General features: G+C 42.9%; 2 protein-coding genes across 9 annotated transcripts; both read right to left on the reverse strand.

Annotated features, from left to right (window-relative positions):
* Nucleotides 1-1,557: 1,557 nt before the first annotated feature.
* Nucleotides 1,558-16,175, reverse strand: ncoa5 (nuclear receptor coactivator 5). Of its 7 annotated transcripts, none has more exons than XM_030343738.1 (12): nucleotides 16,049-16,175; nucleotides 13,130-13,196; nucleotides 12,119-12,387; nucleotides 11,525-11,632; nucleotides 10,768-10,831; nucleotides 9,123-9,443; nucleotides 5,993-6,111; nucleotides 5,215-5,344; nucleotides 4,416-4,615; nucleotides 3,481-3,685; nucleotides 3,210-3,301; nucleotides 1,558-3,109 (listed from the first exon to the last, which is right to left on the reverse strand). In XM_030343738.1, exons 3-12 carry the CDS (start codon nucleotides 12,285-12,287, stop codon nucleotides 2,472-2,474), a joined length of 2,046 nt encoding a protein of 681 aa, XP_030199598.1. In that variant the 5' UTR covers nucleotides 12,288-12,387; nucleotides 13,130-13,196; nucleotides 16,049-16,175; the 3' UTR covers nucleotides 1,558-2,471. The 7 variants fall into 7 exon arrangements, with proteins under 7 accessions (XP_030199598.1, XP_030198756.1, XP_030196451.1 ...); XM_030342896.1 differs by having other exon boundaries at nucleotides 4,416-4,618; XM_030340591.1 differs by having other exon boundaries at nucleotides 4,416-4,633.
* A 415-nt stretch (nucleotides 16,176-16,590) lies between these two features.
* Nucleotides 16,591-20,039, reverse strand: LOC115534806 (uncharacterized). Of its 2 annotated transcripts, none has more exons than XM_030346246.1 (3): nucleotides 19,596-20,039; nucleotides 18,542-18,773; nucleotides 16,591-17,831 (listed from the first exon to the last, which is right to left on the reverse strand). In XM_030346246.1, exons 1-3 carry the CDS (start codon nucleotides 19,791-19,793, stop codon nucleotides 17,242-17,244), a joined length of 1,020 nt encoding a protein of 339 aa, XP_030202106.1. In that variant the 5' UTR covers nucleotides 19,794-20,039; the 3' UTR covers nucleotides 16,591-17,241. The 2 variants fall into 2 exon arrangements, with proteins under 2 accessions (XP_030202106.1, XP_030202911.1); XM_030347051.1 differs by having other exon boundaries at nucleotides 19,641-20,036.
* Nucleotides 20,040-20,205: the final 166 nt, after the last annotated feature.

The raw sequence follows: 20,205 nt of genomic DNA on the forward strand, positions 1-20,205 counted from the left end.
TTTGGCAGAGACAACAAAGCACTTTAAACTACGAAATCAGATGAACAGGGAACAAAACGTCTCTCTCAAAACCACCCCACGGGGACATCTGGTGGCAGAGAGACGTGTTGTCGCCTCCCATCAAGTCAAATGTACCTGACATATAAACTTAATTAGTTATTTTGCTGCAGTTATAAACTGTAATGAAACTACCTACCTGTTGCTTTTTTGTTAAAATTTTATGATTTATTTTTAGTCGAGGACACCTTGGAATGCATCATATTTGATTATTTTTCGTGACAAATCAAAAAAATATATATATCATGGTAGTTAATTGTTCATTTATTAGTGCTTGTTACTCAATTTGTTTGGTGAGGCTCCCCAAAAACCCACACCCAGCCCCAACCATCGGCCCACACCCATAGCCTCCTCCCATTCCACTCATAACCCCTCCCACATCTGTACTTATATGTGATTGCAGTATAATTCAGAAAAAATTATCAAAGAATATAAAACAAGCGCTTCCAATTCTGGTACTGGCTCTGCTTGGACCACAAGCAGATTAAAAAAACACAGAAACAGTCAGCTTCTAGTCCCCATTTGATCCATGAACACAGATCTTCACTTGCACTACTGTAGCATGAGACTTACCTGCCGGTGATCTGACCAAGACTCCATCCTCCAATGGATATAAAGGGCTCTGCAACACATCTGTTAACGGTGAAAGGATGTCAAACTAAAGAGAATACACAAACAAACCCTACAATCTGAACACAGTCCCACAATCCTGCTTTTAGAGCTAGGCCTGATTCATTTATGAACTCCCTTTCTTTTCCCCATCAATATCTGCGCTAAAGCAGTTATTGTAAGGCTGATCAGCGGCTGGTTTTATTTTAGTTATTGATCCAGATGTGAATAACACTCAGAGGCTGTTCCCGGTTTGGCCCAAGCAGAGCCCCAGTCCAGTTATGTTGTGTAACTTAATGCATGCATGCAGAATACCCTCAACAAACTGTAGTATTGATAATATATTGAGTGTTTGTTGTATCCAAAGTATTTTGTTTGTAATGTTTTTTTGGAGTTTTCTTTTTCAGTAGTATGAATCGTTTGCTACCTTTTTCTTTTTGACTGGCCATGTGTATCCAAGATGAATGAATAGAGCCTAAGTTACAGTACAAGATTCTATTTTTTGGTAGATTTGTTGAAAAGATTATTTCACATTAAGTGTCGTTTGTGTCAAATTATATATATATAGATATATCTGCAGATACATTACCAAAGTATATTTCAATTACCTACATAAGTGATGTGTGCTCCGATGAAGTACTCTGATGAATTAATACAAACTCTGAGGAACGCTAGTTTAAAAGGCATGCCAGAATATTTTGATGTTAAAACCCTTTTCTTTATATAGAAAAGCCCACACTGAAATTAATCTACAGTCGGGTGTTGCAGATTAGTTAAGGTTTACCTAAAAATTCTAATGAACAGCAAATCACTAAAATCTTGTATTAATCTAAAAAGACACCATTAGTCATTCTTAAATGATTCTGAAAAAAAAGTCTTGCTTTCCTGGGATCCAGAAACTTAGGGTTTGTCTTTAATTCATTGGAGTTTGGGGTACAATTTTGTACAAACGGTTGAGATGGATGTAGGGTTGATTATATATATATATATTATAACAAACACAACTATAGAAACGCATATATGAATATGACAATTTTTTTTCATTCCAAACCTTTCATTAACCCTCCTGGATTGTGTACCTAGTCTTAGGGTAAAAGATGTAGTTGTTTCCTTTCAGTTCTGTGGGGGTGTATGTGTACATGTGCACTCGTATCTGCTAGGGGGGGGGTGTGACTGGTTGGGTGGGGGTTTGTGTAAATAAATCAAGTACAGTTAATGTGGAGGTGTTTATTTTTTGTGTCAGTGTAAGTTAAATATTCTAATTAAAAAAAAGTGTATTCTCTATTGTGTTTCATGGTACATAAAAAAAAAAGGAAAAAAGTAGTTTTATCTTACATTTCAAATGCTTCTATATCTCTATGGCTTCTGGCGATACCGTTCCATTTTATAGATTTGTCAGCACAAAATGCAATAAACCAATACCATTTTATTACACTAATTGTGTTTGAGTCATCAATCATGTTTTGGACAATATCTGGAGAAAAATAATATTTCAAGATGCAACAAAAATAACGGCACCGACTACGGTTAATGGTTTGAGACAACTCAGGGTTCCTTCTCACATCTTCTGTACACATGCAATGCAGCGTCAATAGTTGAAAACACAGGAAACGGGTTTGAATGAGCTCTCACAACTACACAGGCTCCAACAAATGAACTGAGCTAAACAAAACTCAAAACTTAAAAGCATTTACACGTAGGAAAAACATGGTCTACACACAGCTGGTGAATCAAACGATCAAGGTTGTACTTCTTGCGTCCCCCCACAAGATCAGTCAGAAGAGACCTGATTGGCTGTGTGGCCCTCAGTAATGGCGGGGGTACATGGACATGGGGGGCGGCTGGCCCATGCCCGGCGGGCCCCTGGGGGCCGGGGCCTGCTGCTGCTGCTGCGGGCTCACAAGGTGGTTGAGTGACGGCCCGCTCTGGATCAGAGTGTCCAGCGCCTTCTGGACGCTGGGGCTGTCGAAGTTGATGCCCGAGGCGGAGCTGGGGGGCCGCTGGCTCAGCGGAGGGGCGGGGCCCCGGCCCAGGGGCATGCCGTAGCCGGAGGCCCCGGCGGGCGGAGGGGGCCCCGCGAGGGGCATGGAGGACCGGCCTCCCCCCAGCATCTGGGGGTTCTGGGAGGGAGCGGGCAGGCCGCCCGAGGGGTGGGACATGCTGGGCGGGCCGTGCTGGGGGCCCATGGAGCCGTACGGCTGAGGCTGGGGGGCCATGTTGGGGCCGCCGGCCGGCAGGGCGGAGGAGGGCAGGGCCCCCCCGGCGCCGCTGTTGAACAGGCTGAGGATCTTGGCCTGCAGCTCCTGCTGGTTGGGGTTGGCGCTGGGCTGGGGGGCCGAGGGGGGCGGCAGGCCGCCGTGGCTCTGCTGGACGGGGGCGTGGACCGGGTGGGCGTGGGGGGCCGGCGCCGCGTGGGGGGCCGCAGCAGCCGGGTGGATAGCAGCTGTGGAGGCAGAGACAGGGGAGGAAGAGTTCAGCCATCAGAGAGGAGCAGAGCGGTCGGTTCACAAAGGGGAGGGGGCCGCGGGGGTGGCGCTACACACCTGCATGTGGGTCTGCACTGGGTCGCACCAAGCGCAGCCTCTTGTCCTTCAAGTAAGCGATGAGACTGTCCAACTCCTCTGGCGTCACAAACCTACCGGGTGGGGACACGCATAACATTTACAGTCAGGACCGGTTAGGGTGAAGTGTCTCGCTCACGGACACCTCAACACACTTGATAAATTGGTTTGGGGTAGAATGGACTCCCATGAAGCCCCCATTCTGGGCGACCAGGGGTTAGCCCCCCGTTCTGGGCGACCAGGGGTTAGTCACCTGTTCTCGGAGAGCAGCGTGATGGCGGTCAGCAGGGACACGGGGTGGGCCTCTCGGTCCGCCTCTCGGACCAGAACGTCGTCTGCCATTTTGGCGGCCTTCCTGGCGATCTCCTCGCGCTCCTTCTCGCGGTTCTCCACCTTGTAGGTGTCGTAGTTGTGCGCCACCAGCACCATGGCGTCCTGCATGGGCATGTTGCGGTGTTCTGCAACCAGGAAACTACTCATTTATATCATGGACATTTACTCTCTGACCATCAAAGCACCAGTTGCCTAGAATCACGGTGGAAAACATCAGGGTTTTTTGGTGATTTGGAAGGGTCTGTGTCTCATTCGTTTTTCTCAGTCGCTTTGGTACATTTCTCAGCCATCAGAATGACAAGTCCATTCAATAGAGACCCATTACAATACATTTTGATCAACATGACATAAGCAATTGATAATGCAGGAAAGAGCAGAGAATTGTACATAATCATTTGCATTTGCAACTTGTTCAAAGGAATGAGAAACTGCTTTTTTGATGTGCACAAGTGACACAATGATGTGAAGATTGAACAGGTCGTTTGGAGAATTTCAATTCGGATCTGAGAATTGTACCAAAGCAACTGAGAAAAACTGTAATACAACAATCAAACTCAACTATCAAAACGGAATCAAACTCAAGGGAAGGAAGTGTTTTAAGTTGTGATCATTTCACAACCTCTCAGCAGTTCCAATAAAACGGCTGTTCCAATAAAACAACGAGCTGAGTGCGATGGCTGCTCCCGGGGGGGGCAGCCATCGCACTCAGCTCGTCAGCATTAAGGACGAAGACATGCACCGTGTCCTAAGACGGTTCCCAGGTTGGTGAGCCAGGCCCCAGGTGATTAACGGAAACAACTGGTGTCCTAAGTAGTGCCCAGCGGGGGATGTGTGGGCCGTGTCGGCGGCGCTGACCTTGAGGGGTGCCAAACAGGATGTTGACGGTGCAGGAGCGATGCACCTGGTGCTGCTGGGTGATGATGATGGCGAAGGGCGTGCGGGCGCGCCCCACGTCCTCCAGAGCCTGCGTCAGGGACACCTCCGTGTTCAGGAAGATGAGGTCCACCACCATGCCCAGGTCCCGCACCTTCCTGCCCACCGTCTCGGCATACTCCCTACAGTTGGGTTGCAAACAGAAAGACGCACAGACGGACAGACACACACACAGACACACAGGGGGTATATGAAACGACTACGTTCCGTGGAATGGTAGGAGACCTCCAGACAGCATTGGTGAACAGTAGGGGTGTGACACAATATCTACACAGCGATACATCATCGCCCTTCTACATGCGATACGAGAATCCATATACTGGCGGCAAGTATCTATAGACGTATATTTATTTTGCATTTTTCTCCTTTATCCTGATTTCCCTGCACCTCCAGGTGGTTCTCAACACATGAATGAAGGAAACTTGAACGGAACGTTAACTTACCAAATCAGAGTAACTGAAAACTCAAGTTTGGCCTGTGAATAAAGACCAAATTCCAGCACTTTTCCTTTTCACGTTCATTTTGTATTCGTCGTTAGACTTATATTGTGATGTTTCGTTAAAGGATTGTCTAACAATATTGATTATTGTGGAATCACTGTATGGCAATATTATCAGTATGGCGGGCCATGTGCCATGTATGGTAAGGTACCCTGTGATTCCCAACCATAGTAAACAGGTCCATGGGTCAGACTGGGCCGTAGGCCGGAGAGCGGACATACTTCTGCACTTTGTTGACGACGATGACGGAGCAGTCGACGGGCCGCTCCGTGTCGTAGCGCCGCTGCAGCTCCTCAAAGTACTGGCGGTACAGCTCGTTACGTCGCAGGTCCTCTGGGCGCCCGCGCTCACCTGCAGAGATCAGCGTTAACTCTACACACATACACAGGGATACTGAACAATAGGCTCACCTACAGAGATCAGTGTTAACTCTACACACATACACAGGGATACTGAATAGGCTCATCTACAGAGACCAGCGTTAACTCTACACATATGGGTATTGAACTCCTGATCCTTCATATTGGACAATATTGAGGAATATTCCTGCACGTAAAAAACCCTCTGCACTGCAATCAGGAATATTGATGGACTGATATAAGGGATGCAAGAAATTGTCAATTCATTAAACGTTGTTCACTACATGAATACACTGCACCAACAACATCCATATCCATTATGGGACATGGTCTGCCTTTGTGTCACGCATCTAAATGAGGAGGTCTGGAAGTTCCATCGAAAGGAGAATGTTAAAAGTGAGGTGGTGGCATCCGAACCAGCACGTTGTGACCACTGCGACTAAGCCTCATATGATGTGGTGCTGAGAAGGGATGTGATTGTAGATAATCGAAGGGATTCAAGTGCTGCATGTCTAAAGAGGTGACGGTTTGGATTCAAGTCCATGCGGAACAGGACATCTGGTCCTACATGCTACGTGCCCATAATGCATCATTTATGTATTTAAATACAAGGGAATGCGTTTCATTTGCCAACACGTACTCTCTGGGTCTCGCCGTCCGTTCCACGGGTCTCTGAACGAGTCTCTGTAGGGATCTTCCTTCTTGCGGTAGAAGTCGTCGGGGGCAGCTGCAGCGCGGTAGTATCGGTCATACTCCTCCCTGCAAAACATTGGATTGATCCTTTTATAATAGACCAAGAAAGTTGCTGGCAAAGGGTAACGCCAGCAATCGACGATGCTACAGACCAGCGAGGGACCACATCGGTCGCATCTGCATTCAACATGCATCTGCAATATCTATAAACTATAATTATTTATACATTTTCCAAAATCAAACCCTACAAAAAGGTATGTGATGGCTTTAGGTCTTGTACTGTGTTTAATATAATGAGTGGTAATGGCACTGAGATGCGCGCCAAGGGGTTTTGAGTAGCACTTAAATTTCAATGAAGACAAACTGCGTTGAATGTATGGGGGTATTTCAAATGACCCTTAAACAAAAAATGTGGTTCGAAGCAGCACTAATCGCAATTAAAGAGCAAGCGTACATTACCATAACAGCCTGTTATTAATTATTAGAGGTCCTACGAAGAACTTAGGGACCCCATTGTATTTAATCAGTATCATTATATTTGGGGTCCTACGAAAAACGTAGTAACCCTATTGTATTGGTTAGTGTCCATATTATTTTCTTTTTGATCAATCTGGTTTGTAGAACTCGTAAAATTAGTTAAAGATAAAAAGGATTGGCCTGAATAATCAGAGTGGCGCTATAATAAGGCATGGTAGTTCAACATTTCAACAGGCTGCTATTACCCCTAGGAAGGTGCAATATCCACATGTAGAAATAGTGCAGTGATCACAACTTGACCAAATACCCACACTCAAACTGATTTGGTGCCAGAGGTGGTAAAAGTTGCCAACTCGTCACACATGTTCCAGGTGACAGTCAGACAATATGGTCTTAATTTCATAACAATAATGCCAAAGACGGCAGAGATATACAATTTAAAGTGAAACATATGCATTTGTAAACAGCTTTACAACACATTTAAAGAGCTATAACATTGCATCATAACAAAGTTATCGAACATGGCTACTAAGAGGATATTACATAGTATACTGGGCCATACCAAATGTATATCTGAAGTCTATATTTGAAATATAAATAAATAAATAAACAATTGTTTTAAGTTCGACGATCTGAACTGCGGCCTCTCAATCAGAGGCTAGGACTTATAGCGTAACACACTTCATTTCGCAGACCTCAGTTTTGAATGGAGATGCTCTGATTGATTGGACATCATTCATGATCGGCCGATATTGGCAAAAAAATTGCTTGTTCAGAGAACCCCAAGAGCACCGATCAAAAAAGCCGGTCACGTGACGTAATTACTCGCACAACTTATTTTTCTCTGCATGCCGAGTGCGCACATCTAAGCGGAACTTGCCAGTGGCAGCATGAGTTCTCCTGTCCACAACATTGTGCTACACTGCCAGGATTTCACGGGGTCACTGTAAAGATGGCAAAGGAGGCAGTTTTAAGATTAGTCTTTACTGAGAACTTGCATAATGCGCGCAGGCACATTTCAGTACCGTATATACAGCAGTATTCGCACAGGCACCATATATGACATTCTGCGGAGGCTTTGTTTAACACATTTTGCGGCATGTTTCAGTCATGGGGGATACAAAGAGATAAGATAAAGAATCTGATGAAACAGATTTTGGTGCTTGCCGTCTTTCCAGAGAATAGATAAAAGGTATGGAAGATTCCTATTGCCTTGCCATTCTGCGATCGGCAGGGATCGGCAATCAAAATTTTGGTGAACAGTAATCGGTGATTTGGCCCAAAAATGATCGTAGCATCTCTAGTTTTGACAGTGGATTTTGACAGTATGCTTTACAAACATGGTTGGCGAGTTGGTTGCCTTTATACCATACCTACTAAACTCACCATACCTCCACGTATTATAGAATATAATCTTACTTTAATCTACATGCCAAAGTAGTGTAGTGGTATGGCGTCGGCCACATGACCATGAATATGGTTGGAATCAAAGCTCATCATACTGTGAAAAGCGGCATGAAAATTACTTTCATGTATTCATTAGGCCATGGCCACCATACTCGCCCTATTGTAGACACTGTTATCAGCGCTGCAACTAACGATTATTTTAATAATAGATTATTTTTTCGATTAATCGAATTGGATAAAAAAAAGAACATTACTTCAAATTCACAGTGCAGACTGAAGTGTAAAAACACCAGGTTATAATCACGTTAGGCTGGAAAAAATTACAATGGGCAGGTACATACAATTTGGGCTAGTTTTGAAAAAAAATGGCAGGATTACTATAAGAATTTTTTGAAACAATGAATACCAATAGATGTGAGGCTGACGTTTTGATCTGACCCAATAGCAATAAGGGGTGGGAGATGACTACCTGTCCAATAGTAATTAGGGACGAGGGTGGGCCATCAGACGTGTCACTCAGACCTATGCGCCACTGAAGGAGATTTAATTCATGATGAATAAGTCGAGCTGACGTTGACTGAACATAGTTCAAGTGTCCCTGCACACATGCATGCGTGTAACGTAAAAGTTAGTTAGTCAATAAGGTCGCATTCAGGTGTTTATTGTGCTCACCATTGCTCTTATACATGCCTTTTAGTTTGTTGTGTGTAATGTCATCTCATTGACGAAAGACCCATTTTCGTCGACTTTCAGTGTGTTCTTTAGACAGACCTTATGGGGATTGTGTGCATGAGAGTTAGATGAGAGGTTCCTTTGATACCATATAAAGTCATAGTTAATAATCAGGTTGCGTTCAGGTGTGTATTCGTGTATTTGCGATTGCAGAAGTATGTGATGAATCGGTTTTCTGGCAATACAAGTTTTGGCAGGTTTTTGGTTGATTGGGCGGTTTTTAGTCTATAGTTGGGCTAGAAATTGCCAATCCGATCTACACATGCTATCTACACAAACTATATGCCATATGAAAGCTGAGACTCAAAGCAGTCATAGTCTAAGCCAGTGACATCTGGAAGTCAGGGAGGGAAGCACCATAGCATATGTATAAAAAACTAAGTAGCTTCAAGTTGTACTAGAATTCAAAGCAACCGTTCCCTTAAAAACAATTGCACTTCAGAATGGTTTGAAGCACTTACCTGAATGAAGGGTCTCCTCTGGGATCTCCTCTGGGGTCTCCTCTGGGGTCTCCTCTGGGGTCTCCCCTGGGGTCTCCCCTGGGGTCTCCCCTGGGGTCCCCCCTGGGGTCTCCCCTTGGGTCTGCCCTATGGTCGCTTCTTGGGTCCTTCTCGCGGCTCTCGGAGCCCCGGTAGCGGTCATCGTGGTCCCGTGGGGGACCCCCAGGCCTGGGCTCCCGTGCTTCTCTGCTGTCCCGGGGTTCTCGGGCGTCTCGTCCGTATATGGGAGAGCGAGAGCGTGGGCGGCTGTCCCTGCCGTCTACGTAACCTCCGTAGGGGCCTCTGCAAAAATCAACACAATAAGAACAAGACAACTACCCAATGAACTACCATCGGTTTATGAAATGGGCAAAAAAAATACTAAAGAAATGTTAGGATGCAACTGCACCATTCTTCTTTTGAATCCATGATTGTGGTCCGGAGTTTGGGTTGGTTTTAAGCACAACAATAACGTTTTTTCTTTAAACTGCAGCCTCAGGTATACAGATTTCTTTGTTTGTCCGAAAGGACAAAAGTGAGGCGGCCTTGTGTGTATTTGTGTGACAAGACAGAAAAAAACACAAAGGACAAAAGGAGAACATAAATATTGATTTTGAATTCCCAGACGTAACGTATTGAGCACTGGCTTTTTTCTTTCCTTGTGAACGCACTCATTTGCAGCAATAGCTTTTTAACTTTTAGACACCATTGATAAAAAGAGGCTTGCCGATGCCAACTCACTTTTAGTTGAGTTCTTGAACCTGTTCGAGAACATCTGCCAAAAAGCGCATTTTATTTTACGTTAAAATCGAAAGATCTTGTTGAGTCAGTTTGAAATGATCCAATCGCACCTTTATGGATCTAATCACATTTCTCCATTCCCGTTTTTCTCTCAAATACAATTGAGAGATTGATGCGATACGAATGCCAGGTTATTTTGTCTTTAAGGATTTAGAAACACACAAGACTGGTTAAATCACATATGCATGAATCATTAGAGACGCTGCCATTGAAGACGGTCAATTCCAACACACGTGGTCTTTGTAGCGCAGCTCCTCGACCGATTCTACTGATGCCATCGTAAAGTTAAGTGATAATTCCACGCATTCAATCTGTTGTCTACATTCGGAGATCCATAAACCAACACAAGTTGACGTCGTTGAGAAACCTAGTAGGCACGGAAAACCGACATCATAGTTCAGACTTCGGTGATCCTGATGTATAGATTTTGTTTTGCAAAACACCATTGTTATTACATTCAGTTAAAATCCAACTGATACTTCATGTTAAAAAGAAAAAAAACATTTGTAAAGATGAAAAAACTGTTCAAGTTAGACATCAACTTCGAAGATTTTTGTGAACCAAGTTATTTTTAAATAAGAGAAATTTGGGGCCAACTCTGATCGCAAAAAAAATACGAAAACTGGAAAGCGAACATCTTTGGAGACAAAGACACTTGGAATGATTTTCTTTGCTTTATTTCAACACCTCTAAAAACGCAAAGATAAATAAAATGTCGACATGGCCCAAATACTGTCACTAGCCACATAGAGCGCTTTTCGGACACTTTCTTCTTATTTGATCCTACCAGAGCACCGAGCTACATCTTCTTTTTGCGTTACTTTACCTTCGTGGAGGGCTCGGCCGGGATTGCGGTTTAGGTTGACGTCCCTCCACGGCCATATTTACATCTGAAAATAAACCAATCCAAACTTTACATAACAATTACCATGCCTGCTTTTCACCTAAAACTGGACTGGCGAAGGGAAACACTTCCATGATCCAAAAAGGAAAATCAGCTTGAGAATTCCATGTCCGAAAAATCCAAAATTGTACGATTGAAATTTCTGAAAGTTTGCAGGCATATCTGCTTATAACTCATGACTCCAATCGAGAAGAAAAAAATATTTTCTGTCGTTAACGGCGACTTTCCAATTGTAACTTTATAAAAGACAAAAATTGATGTATTGTTGGAGCTAATGGCACAGTACTTGGATTTATTATCGAGGTTTTACGCCAAATTTTGTGTTAAAGAATTTCACGTTTAATTAAAAAAAAATGCATAATTCTCGCACACACAGACACACCCACACACATACACACACACACACAAAAAAACAATCAAGATACAATTGTTTTGGGACAGCTTGTTACGGTTTCTATTTATTGCATATGAAATACTGGGTGAAACATTCAAAGATACTTGTTTCGCAATCACATATAGAAGGTATAAATGTTCCTGTATGCATATAGGCATGAATAATTGTACATCTGTTCTACAGTGTTGCTTTTTGCTATTTATTTGCTGCTCTGCCATACCTTACTTGTACCAATAAGGATTGCTTCTTCTTGAGCCAGTCACATCTATGATTGTTTGATCTTACCTATTTTATAACCTTTAAATATTCGACCTTTATGGCCCGCCTTTGCAGCTTCCGCTTCCTCTACACGTTCAAATTGCACAAATCCAAACCCACGGAACATGGACACCCCTGTAAAAGGACGATTTCAGTTGGACACTTTCCAGGTCATACTTAAGGTTTGCAACGCCTTAAACCAATTAAAACAGTCTGAAAAAGCATAAGTGTTTCCTCTGCATTCACCAGCACTACCAAAAGAAAAATAACTTGAGGGACAAAAGTGGTGCGGGTGATCAAACCATCATCGCCCATTTCACAACTCTAAACTCAATCAGGTAAATGTATTATATAATGATTATATGCTATACGATGTTATTTGTTTTATTAAAGTCGAATGTGGTGCGATTAAATGAATATGAATCTACAGAAAGCCATTTAAAATTGTATTGAATAAATGGCCACAGAGGAAACACTGATGCATGCAATAGAGTTATACAAAGCAAATACAAAAAAGAAAAGTTAAATATTCTATTAACAACCAAGCAATATCCTACAAGACATAGATAAGTTAAAAATAAAAAGTATGTACTCTTCACCAACATTGCCCTAAATACTGACCGATTATTTTTCCATATTGGCTGAAAATGTCTTCTAAGTCCTTTTTCTCCATGTCCGATGTTGGCAGGTTCCCAACAAAAATCCTCCTCTCCATATCTCTGGGATCTTTACTGCTGCAGGAGCGGGAGAAGTTTCCTGGAGACGAGCTGTGGCTTCTCCGGCGAGACATGACTAATTCCACGGGATTCCTTTAAGGTTTCGGTTTTTAAATGTTTTAAAAATGCTTGCTCAAACGTACGTGTTGCGTCTGTAAAATTCCGTCCACAATCCTGCAAAGTATCAGCGGGGCAACAGAAACATATAATAATGCCATGGATGGACAAATTAAAACTTGAGCAGAACTTCCAGATGGCTAGAGTTGTGAAAATCGCGAAATTCACACTGCAACATTTTCGAGTTTTCGATAGGTTGAATCGCAAAATATTTTTAGAAAGGGTCAGCAGATAATTGTTGAAATACGTCAGATTCATACACATTTGATTTGTTCAAATATTAATTGTTAGTTGTGTTCATGAATAGAAGTTTGCTTTGCAACATTCTTTGATGCAAAAATACTGGCCATTGAGATTCTCAATCAAACAGATCCAGATGAAATTTGTTCTTCTGTGGCCTTTTTCTTCGTAGCCATAGCCAAGTTCAAAAGGTTACCACAAATTGATGTAAATTATTTTCGAAACTTAAGAAATTAATAATTTAAAGGAATGTCGTGCAAAATTATAAGAAAGCTCCAGAAAGGTTTCCGTAAACAATTGATCAGCATAAAACTTTATAATTCTAGTTTCATTAATACAATACAACATGAAAATGGTCAAAGAAAAATAAGCAGTTGTCAATAATGCAGCCTTTTAAAATATATGGCTTAGTATGTTGCCTTTATGTGTGCTGGGTTTCATAATTTCGACATTTTATATTTACTGGATAGATTATATTATGAAAATAGGAATGTGCATTTGCACCTTTGTATTGATACATTTCACAGTTCAGGGAGTAGCCTGATGCATAGTAGCATACCTTGTTTTCTCTCTGGCTGTCCTGTGTGTTGCTCCCGCATAATAATGAAACTGGTGTCTTGATAACTCTGTAAGAGAAAAATATATATGAATCAATTTGGTGGATAAGAATACCGGCTTTATTTCAACATTATTCCCATTCACTGTTTGGCCATTTTCTTCCATTAAATAAGAATGACTTTTGTTGATTTAAGATTAATTAGGGTAATAGGGTTCCTACTAAAACCGTAGGAACCCTATTTTAATTGTCAGTATTATTAAGGGTCCTACGAAAAATTGTGTCAAAAACGTAGGCTCGGCTGTCGAATATGGCTACAAAAAGTAGATTCCATAGTATACCCATGCCAAATTCCAAGTCTATATCTGAAGAAGAAAATATGCAGAATTTTTCTGAAGTTGCTTTCCTGATTTGCGGACTGTCTCCAAAGCAGGCTTGGCCTTAAAGCGGTACACAAGTAATTTCGTAAATGTCAGTTTTGACAGTGGGCTTCGACACAGTATGCTTAGAAACATGGTTGCTGATTGTTTTGATATGTCAACCTCCGGTAAACCAGTTTTTAAGGCATACTAATGCCATTAACCTTAACGACCAGGCTCACCATAATTCCAAGAACGAAATACTTATGTTTCTCAAAAATTGAATCTATTCTGCCCTAAGCAGTCAACACGTCCACATAGTGTAGTGGTATTGCTTGGATTCATGATCACGGGGTCGCTGGTTCACGTACAACCTCAACCAACTATTCTGTGAGACCTGGCATGGAATGACATCAAATATTGTTTGTATTCATTAGATCAACCGTCACAATGTCATGGTTGCTTGCAATTTCATTTTATTTTAATTGTGGTTTAAGAGCCAGTACACGAAAAATAATACATTTATATACATTTTAATATATTAAGTAGTCATATCAGGTTTAAGATTAATATCAAAAGTGGCCAAATCTGGGTGAACTTTTGCATTTGTTTCGACTAATCATGCTGGCTGTTGACATCTGTTAGCGTGTAATTGGCAAACACAATGTCACCCAACAGTAGTCAATTCCTGAAACGTGTCTTATGTTTTCCAATCAAGACCGTCTAGGACTGGCAACTGTAGAATTGGAGTCATCAACTATGGTGACACATTAGTGCCATAATTCACTAATGTGATAAAAGATGCATTCGGGCGTATTATATTATTCCACACGCGTAGATATTAACTGCGAGCGCGCAAATGATCTCTGCGCGTGCGCAAATGACCTCTGCGCGCGCAAAACAGCCTCTCACACGCGCAAAACAGCCTCTGCGCGCGTAACAGCCTCTCGCGAATGATGTTCTGCTCTCGCAAGCGAATTTAGTTTTGGCACTATGGGGGAGGGAACCAAGACAGGGCGGGCTTTCCTGTGATTGGCCGTTTCTGAAGCGCGATATTTGATTGACAGCCCTCCTCTCATTCAATTCTGAATTGTACAGTAAATGGCTGAAACGATAGTTACGTATTGTAACTCTAGATTCTATGAGTATAGGCGCAGCCTTTTAAGGCTATCGCTATTGGGTTATCCCTAGGCGTGAGCCGTAGCACTGAAAAATTTGTAATCCCCGACCACCAACAGCGTGGGCCTCAATTACGTCCGCGTGCGGCGTGCCTCAACGACGTCCGCATTTCGCAGATATAGTCGGGCGCCGGCGTACGTTCTGCTCCCAATAAACAGCTTTTCTTCAGCTATTTAAAGGACAATGAGGCCGACACTCAAAAGGCTGCGCCTATACTCATAGAATCTGGAGTTACACGTAACTATCGTTTCAGCCATTTACTGTACAATTCAGAATAGAATGAGAGGAGGGCTGAGGAGGGCCGTAAATCAAATATCGCGCTTCAGAAACGGCCAATCATAGGAAAGCCCGCCCTGCCTTGGTTCCCTCCCCCATAGTGCCAAAACTAAATTTGCGCGCGAGAGCAGAACATCATTCGAGAGAGGCTGTTACGCGCGAGAGGCTGTTTTGCGCGCGCAGAGGTAATTTGCGCGCGCGAGAGTCAGTTTTGCGCGCGCAGAGGTAATTTGCGCGCGCGTAGAGATCATTTGCGCGCACGCAGTTAAAATCTACGCGTGTGGAATAATATAATACGCCCAAATGCATCTTTTATCACATTAGTGAATTATGGCACTAATGTGTCGCCATAATCAACCACTTCTGAAATCGTAATTCACTCTCGCAAATTAGCTTTCTTCTGTGAGATACCTCTGTAAATAAATAGGCCGTAACTCCGCCCCCTTTAGTTGATAGCTTCCGCCCCAGAGTCTATGCCGCCTCCCCCCAGAAATTCTGCAAAAACATTTAATTGTTGTATCTAAGATTATACATTATGAAATTATAAATGAAGCCATACATTAACAACTGGTCATTCTTTATACAAACATGTTGTCCTAGGAATAGGTAACAAACTTAAATTATGTTTAGACTGCCGCATTTTGCATCCGAAATGAACAAGCCACATTTCAGTACATTTATTACGTTGCATTTTCCTCGAAACCTACTCAAAGGGGAACTCAGCTCGGTGAAGGCAGTTTAGTCAGAGTTGGTTATGGTGAGCTAACCTTGATGTAGGGTTAACTTCACCAAGGCGCCGTAAGCTGAGCGCCAGCATGAGGAATGACAGGTTTAATTATACCTATTGATACTAGATCTTTGGTAACCTCTCCGCTTTTAATTTAGAAACACGACAGTCATCTCTCCAGCGGATTTTTAAACGGGTCTTTTTAACGCGGATCCTCGTGTTTTGGTCATTTTAAGAGCTACGATTAGCTAACCTGTTAGCCGTCAGCTAACTCAACTAAAATGGTACAATCCACCACCTTCAATTTAATTTGCCTGAAAACGTGGTCGAATATCCCTTACCCGTATTGTGTGTCTTTTTATTTGTAACCGACGTATTTACCTTGAATTTTCCTTTATCCTTTAGTTTAGATTATGTCAAAGCAGACATGTAGCGCGTCGCCTCTTTCCCGGCGCAAGCACAATGCTCTTCTTCGGCCAGAATCCAAACGGCCAACCATGGTGCTCTGAGAGTACTACTACCACCTAGTGGTCGAACATGGTGCTCTGAGAGGACTACTGCTGCCTAGTGGTCGACCCTGGTGCTCTGAGGGGACTACTGGTTCTGAGGGGAATACTGCCACCTAGTGGTCGTCCCTATTGCCCTGAGGGGACTACTGGTTCTGAGGGGACTGCTGCCAGATAGTGGCCGACCCTTGTGCTTTGAGGGGCCTACTGCCACATAGCGGCCAACCCTTGTGCTCTGAGGGGATTAGTGGCCGACCCTGGTGCTCTGAGGGGAATACTGCCGCATAGTGTCAGGTCCAATTACACATTTCATGATTTCTCCCAGAACATAATCAAGCATCATTTTGTATTGTATTATTAACGAGTGTCAACTGTCTTAAAATACTATATAAAATACAGTTGGATTTACTGCAAAAGTATAGGCCACATTTTATTCTAAGGCAAAAATGACATCCAACATTGGATCCACAATGCATATCTGTTCATCTTAATTCACCTTAACATATTGCCTATGGGATATTGTCAAGCAAAGTGAGGAAACATATACTAACCCCAACAAAATGTAACTTGCGTCTTGGTGTGGACTTGTATCTGTCGGCTAGGCACAGACCCCATGGTTTAGGGACAACTGAAAGTCTTGCACTGTAAGGCAGCTATTTTCTGATTAAGGGCAAGGCTATTATTTTATATTATCTTTCCATATTTGATTGGCATCATACAGACCCAAACTAACAATGATGATATACATTTTTACAGTACATTTTGATGAGAGCCTTAGGCATGTCCTAAAATTCCTAACCCTAATTAATTAAAAAATCGGTCATCGGTTATTATATCACATTCTTATTCCAAACTTGAATTTAATTATTTACGATGTGATATGTTTTTTATTTTCAAGAGCAGCTATTCAGAAATACTGAAACCATGTGAAATGCTAGAATTCTTTTCAATGATAAATACTTCATTTTGCCCAGCCCTAATACGGGAAACGCTCATCCCCCCTACGACGGAGCCATTCTATGGCGTTGACTTTGCAGCATAGGCACCCTTTGCACCAATGGTGGCTTGTTAACTGTCCCCCCCTCCTGTGGTCCGCCGTGGCCCCCTGTCCAGTCCGTTCCTCCTCAGGGGGGTCAGCTTCCTGAGGCAGCGTAACGACGGCAGAGGCTGATTCTGTGCCCTGAGCATCATGTACCCCTTGACCCCGCACGCCGCCCTGAGCTGCCGGGCCTTCTCCATGGTCTCACTCGACCACTTGACGCCTCGGCCACTCTTCCGGCCGAGCCTGGCCAGCTGATTGGTGTTGAACACCTTCTCAATGTTCTGCACCAGGTTCTGCTTCTCCCGCTCCAGCCTGTGTTTCTCCCGCCGCTCGGTCACCACTGCCCGGAGGAGAATCCCGATTCGCTCGTCCTTCTTTCTCATGGCGTCCTTCAAATGTGCAACCTCACAACCGGGCAAATAAGTGTTTGTGTTTGCCGTGGATTGGCCGTTCTCCTTTGGTTGTTCTGATGGCGGCTCTGGTGAGGGCTCGCACAGGGCCGGGGGTAGGTCCTCAGTGTCGAGTGGTCGTAGAAAAACACAATGTAGAGGCAGTCCAAAGTTCTCTGGTTTTAGTATTGCATCACCTGGGCCATCGTCCGTATTGAAATGGTACCCTACAATAATGGGGACAATCTACAATTAATAATGATATGATTGTCATTGATCTACATGTGGTACCAAATGTGAAGCATCGATTGATTATATTGACTAAAGCAAGAGGCTGCTCTGCTGTCTGCTGTGAACAATAAGTAAAAGTCAGCATAAGAAAATAATAAATTGATTAACTGTATAGTGTCTGTATAGTTGTCATCCGGCCGTTTTGAAATTTGGTCACTACAATTTATGGTTGGCCAAAGGGTTTTGGGTCACAAGTCGGGCTGTGATTGGATTTTGCACAAAAGAAAGGCCGATGGAATGCAGACAACATCTAGCCTGTTGGAATTTTTATGGAAAGCCCATACTGAGGATGCAAACACACCTTTTGGAAAACCGGGGAAATCTGACATAGTAGAAATAATTAATAGGACATGGTCTCTTAAAATGATCAAACTTGGCTATTTTCTATTATAACAGCGTGCTATAATAAGAATGTTGTGAAAACATTGGAGTCTGCAACATCCACTTTATTTCTACAAAAAACACGATAAGTAGCTATCTTAGGTATTATTTCCAAATGGCATAAATGGAGTACACAAACCCCGGACCAATTAGGTCAATGGTCCAACTTCCAACTTGATCCAACACATGTATGAAGCAGTACTCTCATATATTAGCAAGCAATAGGACGCTTTACATTGGACATTTCATCAACAGCTGTTCTTACCATTATCTTCTTTCTCTGTGGGCCCCTTCTCTGAACTCTGGCTATAGGAGTGTTCAACACTGTGTCTTTCTGGCAGAGGGGAGTGAACTAGTGTTTTCGTCAGATTCTCCACTATTTGTCGTAGCGTCTTGTTTTTCTTAAAGTGGTTGAACTTGGTTGGAATTGCATTGGGCTTCAACTTCCTTAGGTTGTCCATGCGCCTGGACTCGTACTGCGACTCCTCGAAGTGGTCCTAAACAGGGTAGCAGAATAAAAATAAATTTAGAACAAACAGATTATAAAGCAAAGAGATCATTGACAAAAGGCAGATGAGGCAGTTAATCAAAATGTAACGATTCATTCTTTTAGGTTGCTTTTCTGGACTTTTCATGGGTTACCTATTCAATCTTCTACAGATACCAAACATTTAAATGATCAGCTGTTGAGGCACCAGTTGCTTAGCAACAGACCCACTGCATAATTAATAGGATTATGAGTGGGTGGGAGAACGGAAATGTATACCTCCGTTTGTCTCAAACAAATCAAAAGTGAATTTTCTAGATATGAATTAATAATTAGAGCATTGTAAATCATAATTAACAACATTTGTTTATTATGATCATAATGTTTTATGAACTTAAATTGTTAATTTGTGACAAACCTCTCATCAGAATCTAGTGATACAATATAGCCTTATAATTCGATGTAAATACTGCATTAGGCATAAATACTTATAGTTTTCTTTTATCACAGACACATATATTGACAGATGTTATTTTCTTTACCTTGCATTAGGCATGTTATACCTGTTATATGATCACCTGGCATTTACTATGACTTATCTCAAAATGATGTAGCAAGACAACTAAAGGCAACATTTTGCATAATGTATTTTAGGTTCAAAATAAAGTGCAGCAACGTTACCCAAGGGGGGCATACTTTCCAATCGATTTTAATAATATCTGTAAAATGAAAAGGGTTTGTAACGATCGGCCCAATGATTAGTCCAGTCAAACGTACTGGACTAATTATTGACTCAATAAACCACTGCAGAGAGGTGCGGTTCGGGACCCACAGAGAGGTGTGGGTCGGGACCAGGGAGTCTGTAGAGACAGATCACCTCGCAGAGCCTCGACCTGTCGTGGGCTTTCCAGTTGCGCCTTCCAACCATTTTCTCCCATATCTCTCTTCTGACAGGATCTCGGGGAAAACAATGCAATTTCTTCCCCTTCTCGTTGCGACTGGAACAGCCTGTGGCCGAGCAGCCTCCCATGTTGACAGCCCTCACGAGGAGCCAACACACGCGGATCACTGGCGTTAAACGACCAATGCGGTTTAGGTCTCCAACAAGTTATGTAATTTGGTCTCCCAGCATGTATTCGCTTTTTTTTAACCAGGAGGAAACTCATTAAAACACGTGTTATGAGATTGCTGAAGGTTAACTCCACCATCCCGTCACATTGTTGGTTTGTTGCTGCTGTGGTGGCCCGTCGTGAAAGTGTTGCCAGATTGGGCCAGATTTCCCCGCCCAATCTGGCAACACTGGCTATAGCGCGCTGCAGCCAGTGTTGCCATCAGTGTTGCCCAATCTGGCAACACTGCTTTCGTCACGTGACCACTGGGCTCTTCCTGCTTCAGGAATCAGGGTTGCCAGATAAGGACAATATGTGGGTTAGAAACATAAG

Source organism: Gadus morhua, chromosome 1 (genome assembly GCF_902167405.1).
Source record: "Gadus morhua chromosome 1, gadMor3.0, whole genome shotgun sequence".
Classification (NCBI taxonomy): domain Eukaryota; kingdom Metazoa; phylum Chordata; class Actinopteri; order Gadiformes; family Gadidae; genus Gadus; species Gadus morhua.

Excerpts from the sequence above, each read along its gene's own strand:
- ncoa5 (XM_030340591.1), bottom strand. The coding sequence starts at position 12,287 with ATGTCTCGCCGGAGAAGCCACAGCTCGTCTCCAGGAAACTTCTCCCGC. Across the intron at positions 5,345-5,992 it reads CGGACGGCGAGACCCAGAGA|GTGAGCGCGGGCGCCCAGAG; the intron begins GTACGTGTTGGC and ends TGATCTCTGCAG. Across the intron at positions 3,302-3,480 it reads ACGCTGCTCTCCGAGAACAG|GTTTGTGACGCCAGAGGAGT; the intron begins GTGACTAACCCC and ends CCCACCCGGTAG.
- LOC115534806 (XM_030346246.1), bottom strand. The coding sequence starts at position 19,793 with ATGGGAGGCTGCTCGGCCACAGGCTGTTCCAGTCGCAACGAGAAGGGG. Across the intron at positions 18,774-19,595 it reads GTCCCGACCCACACCTCTCT|GACCACTTCGAGGAGTCGCA; the intron begins GTGGGTCCCGAA and ends TACCCTGTTTAG. Across the intron at positions 17,832-18,541 it reads CACAGAGAAAGAAGATAATG|GGTACCATTTCAATACGGAC; the intron begins GTAAGAACAGCT and ends CCATTATTGTAG.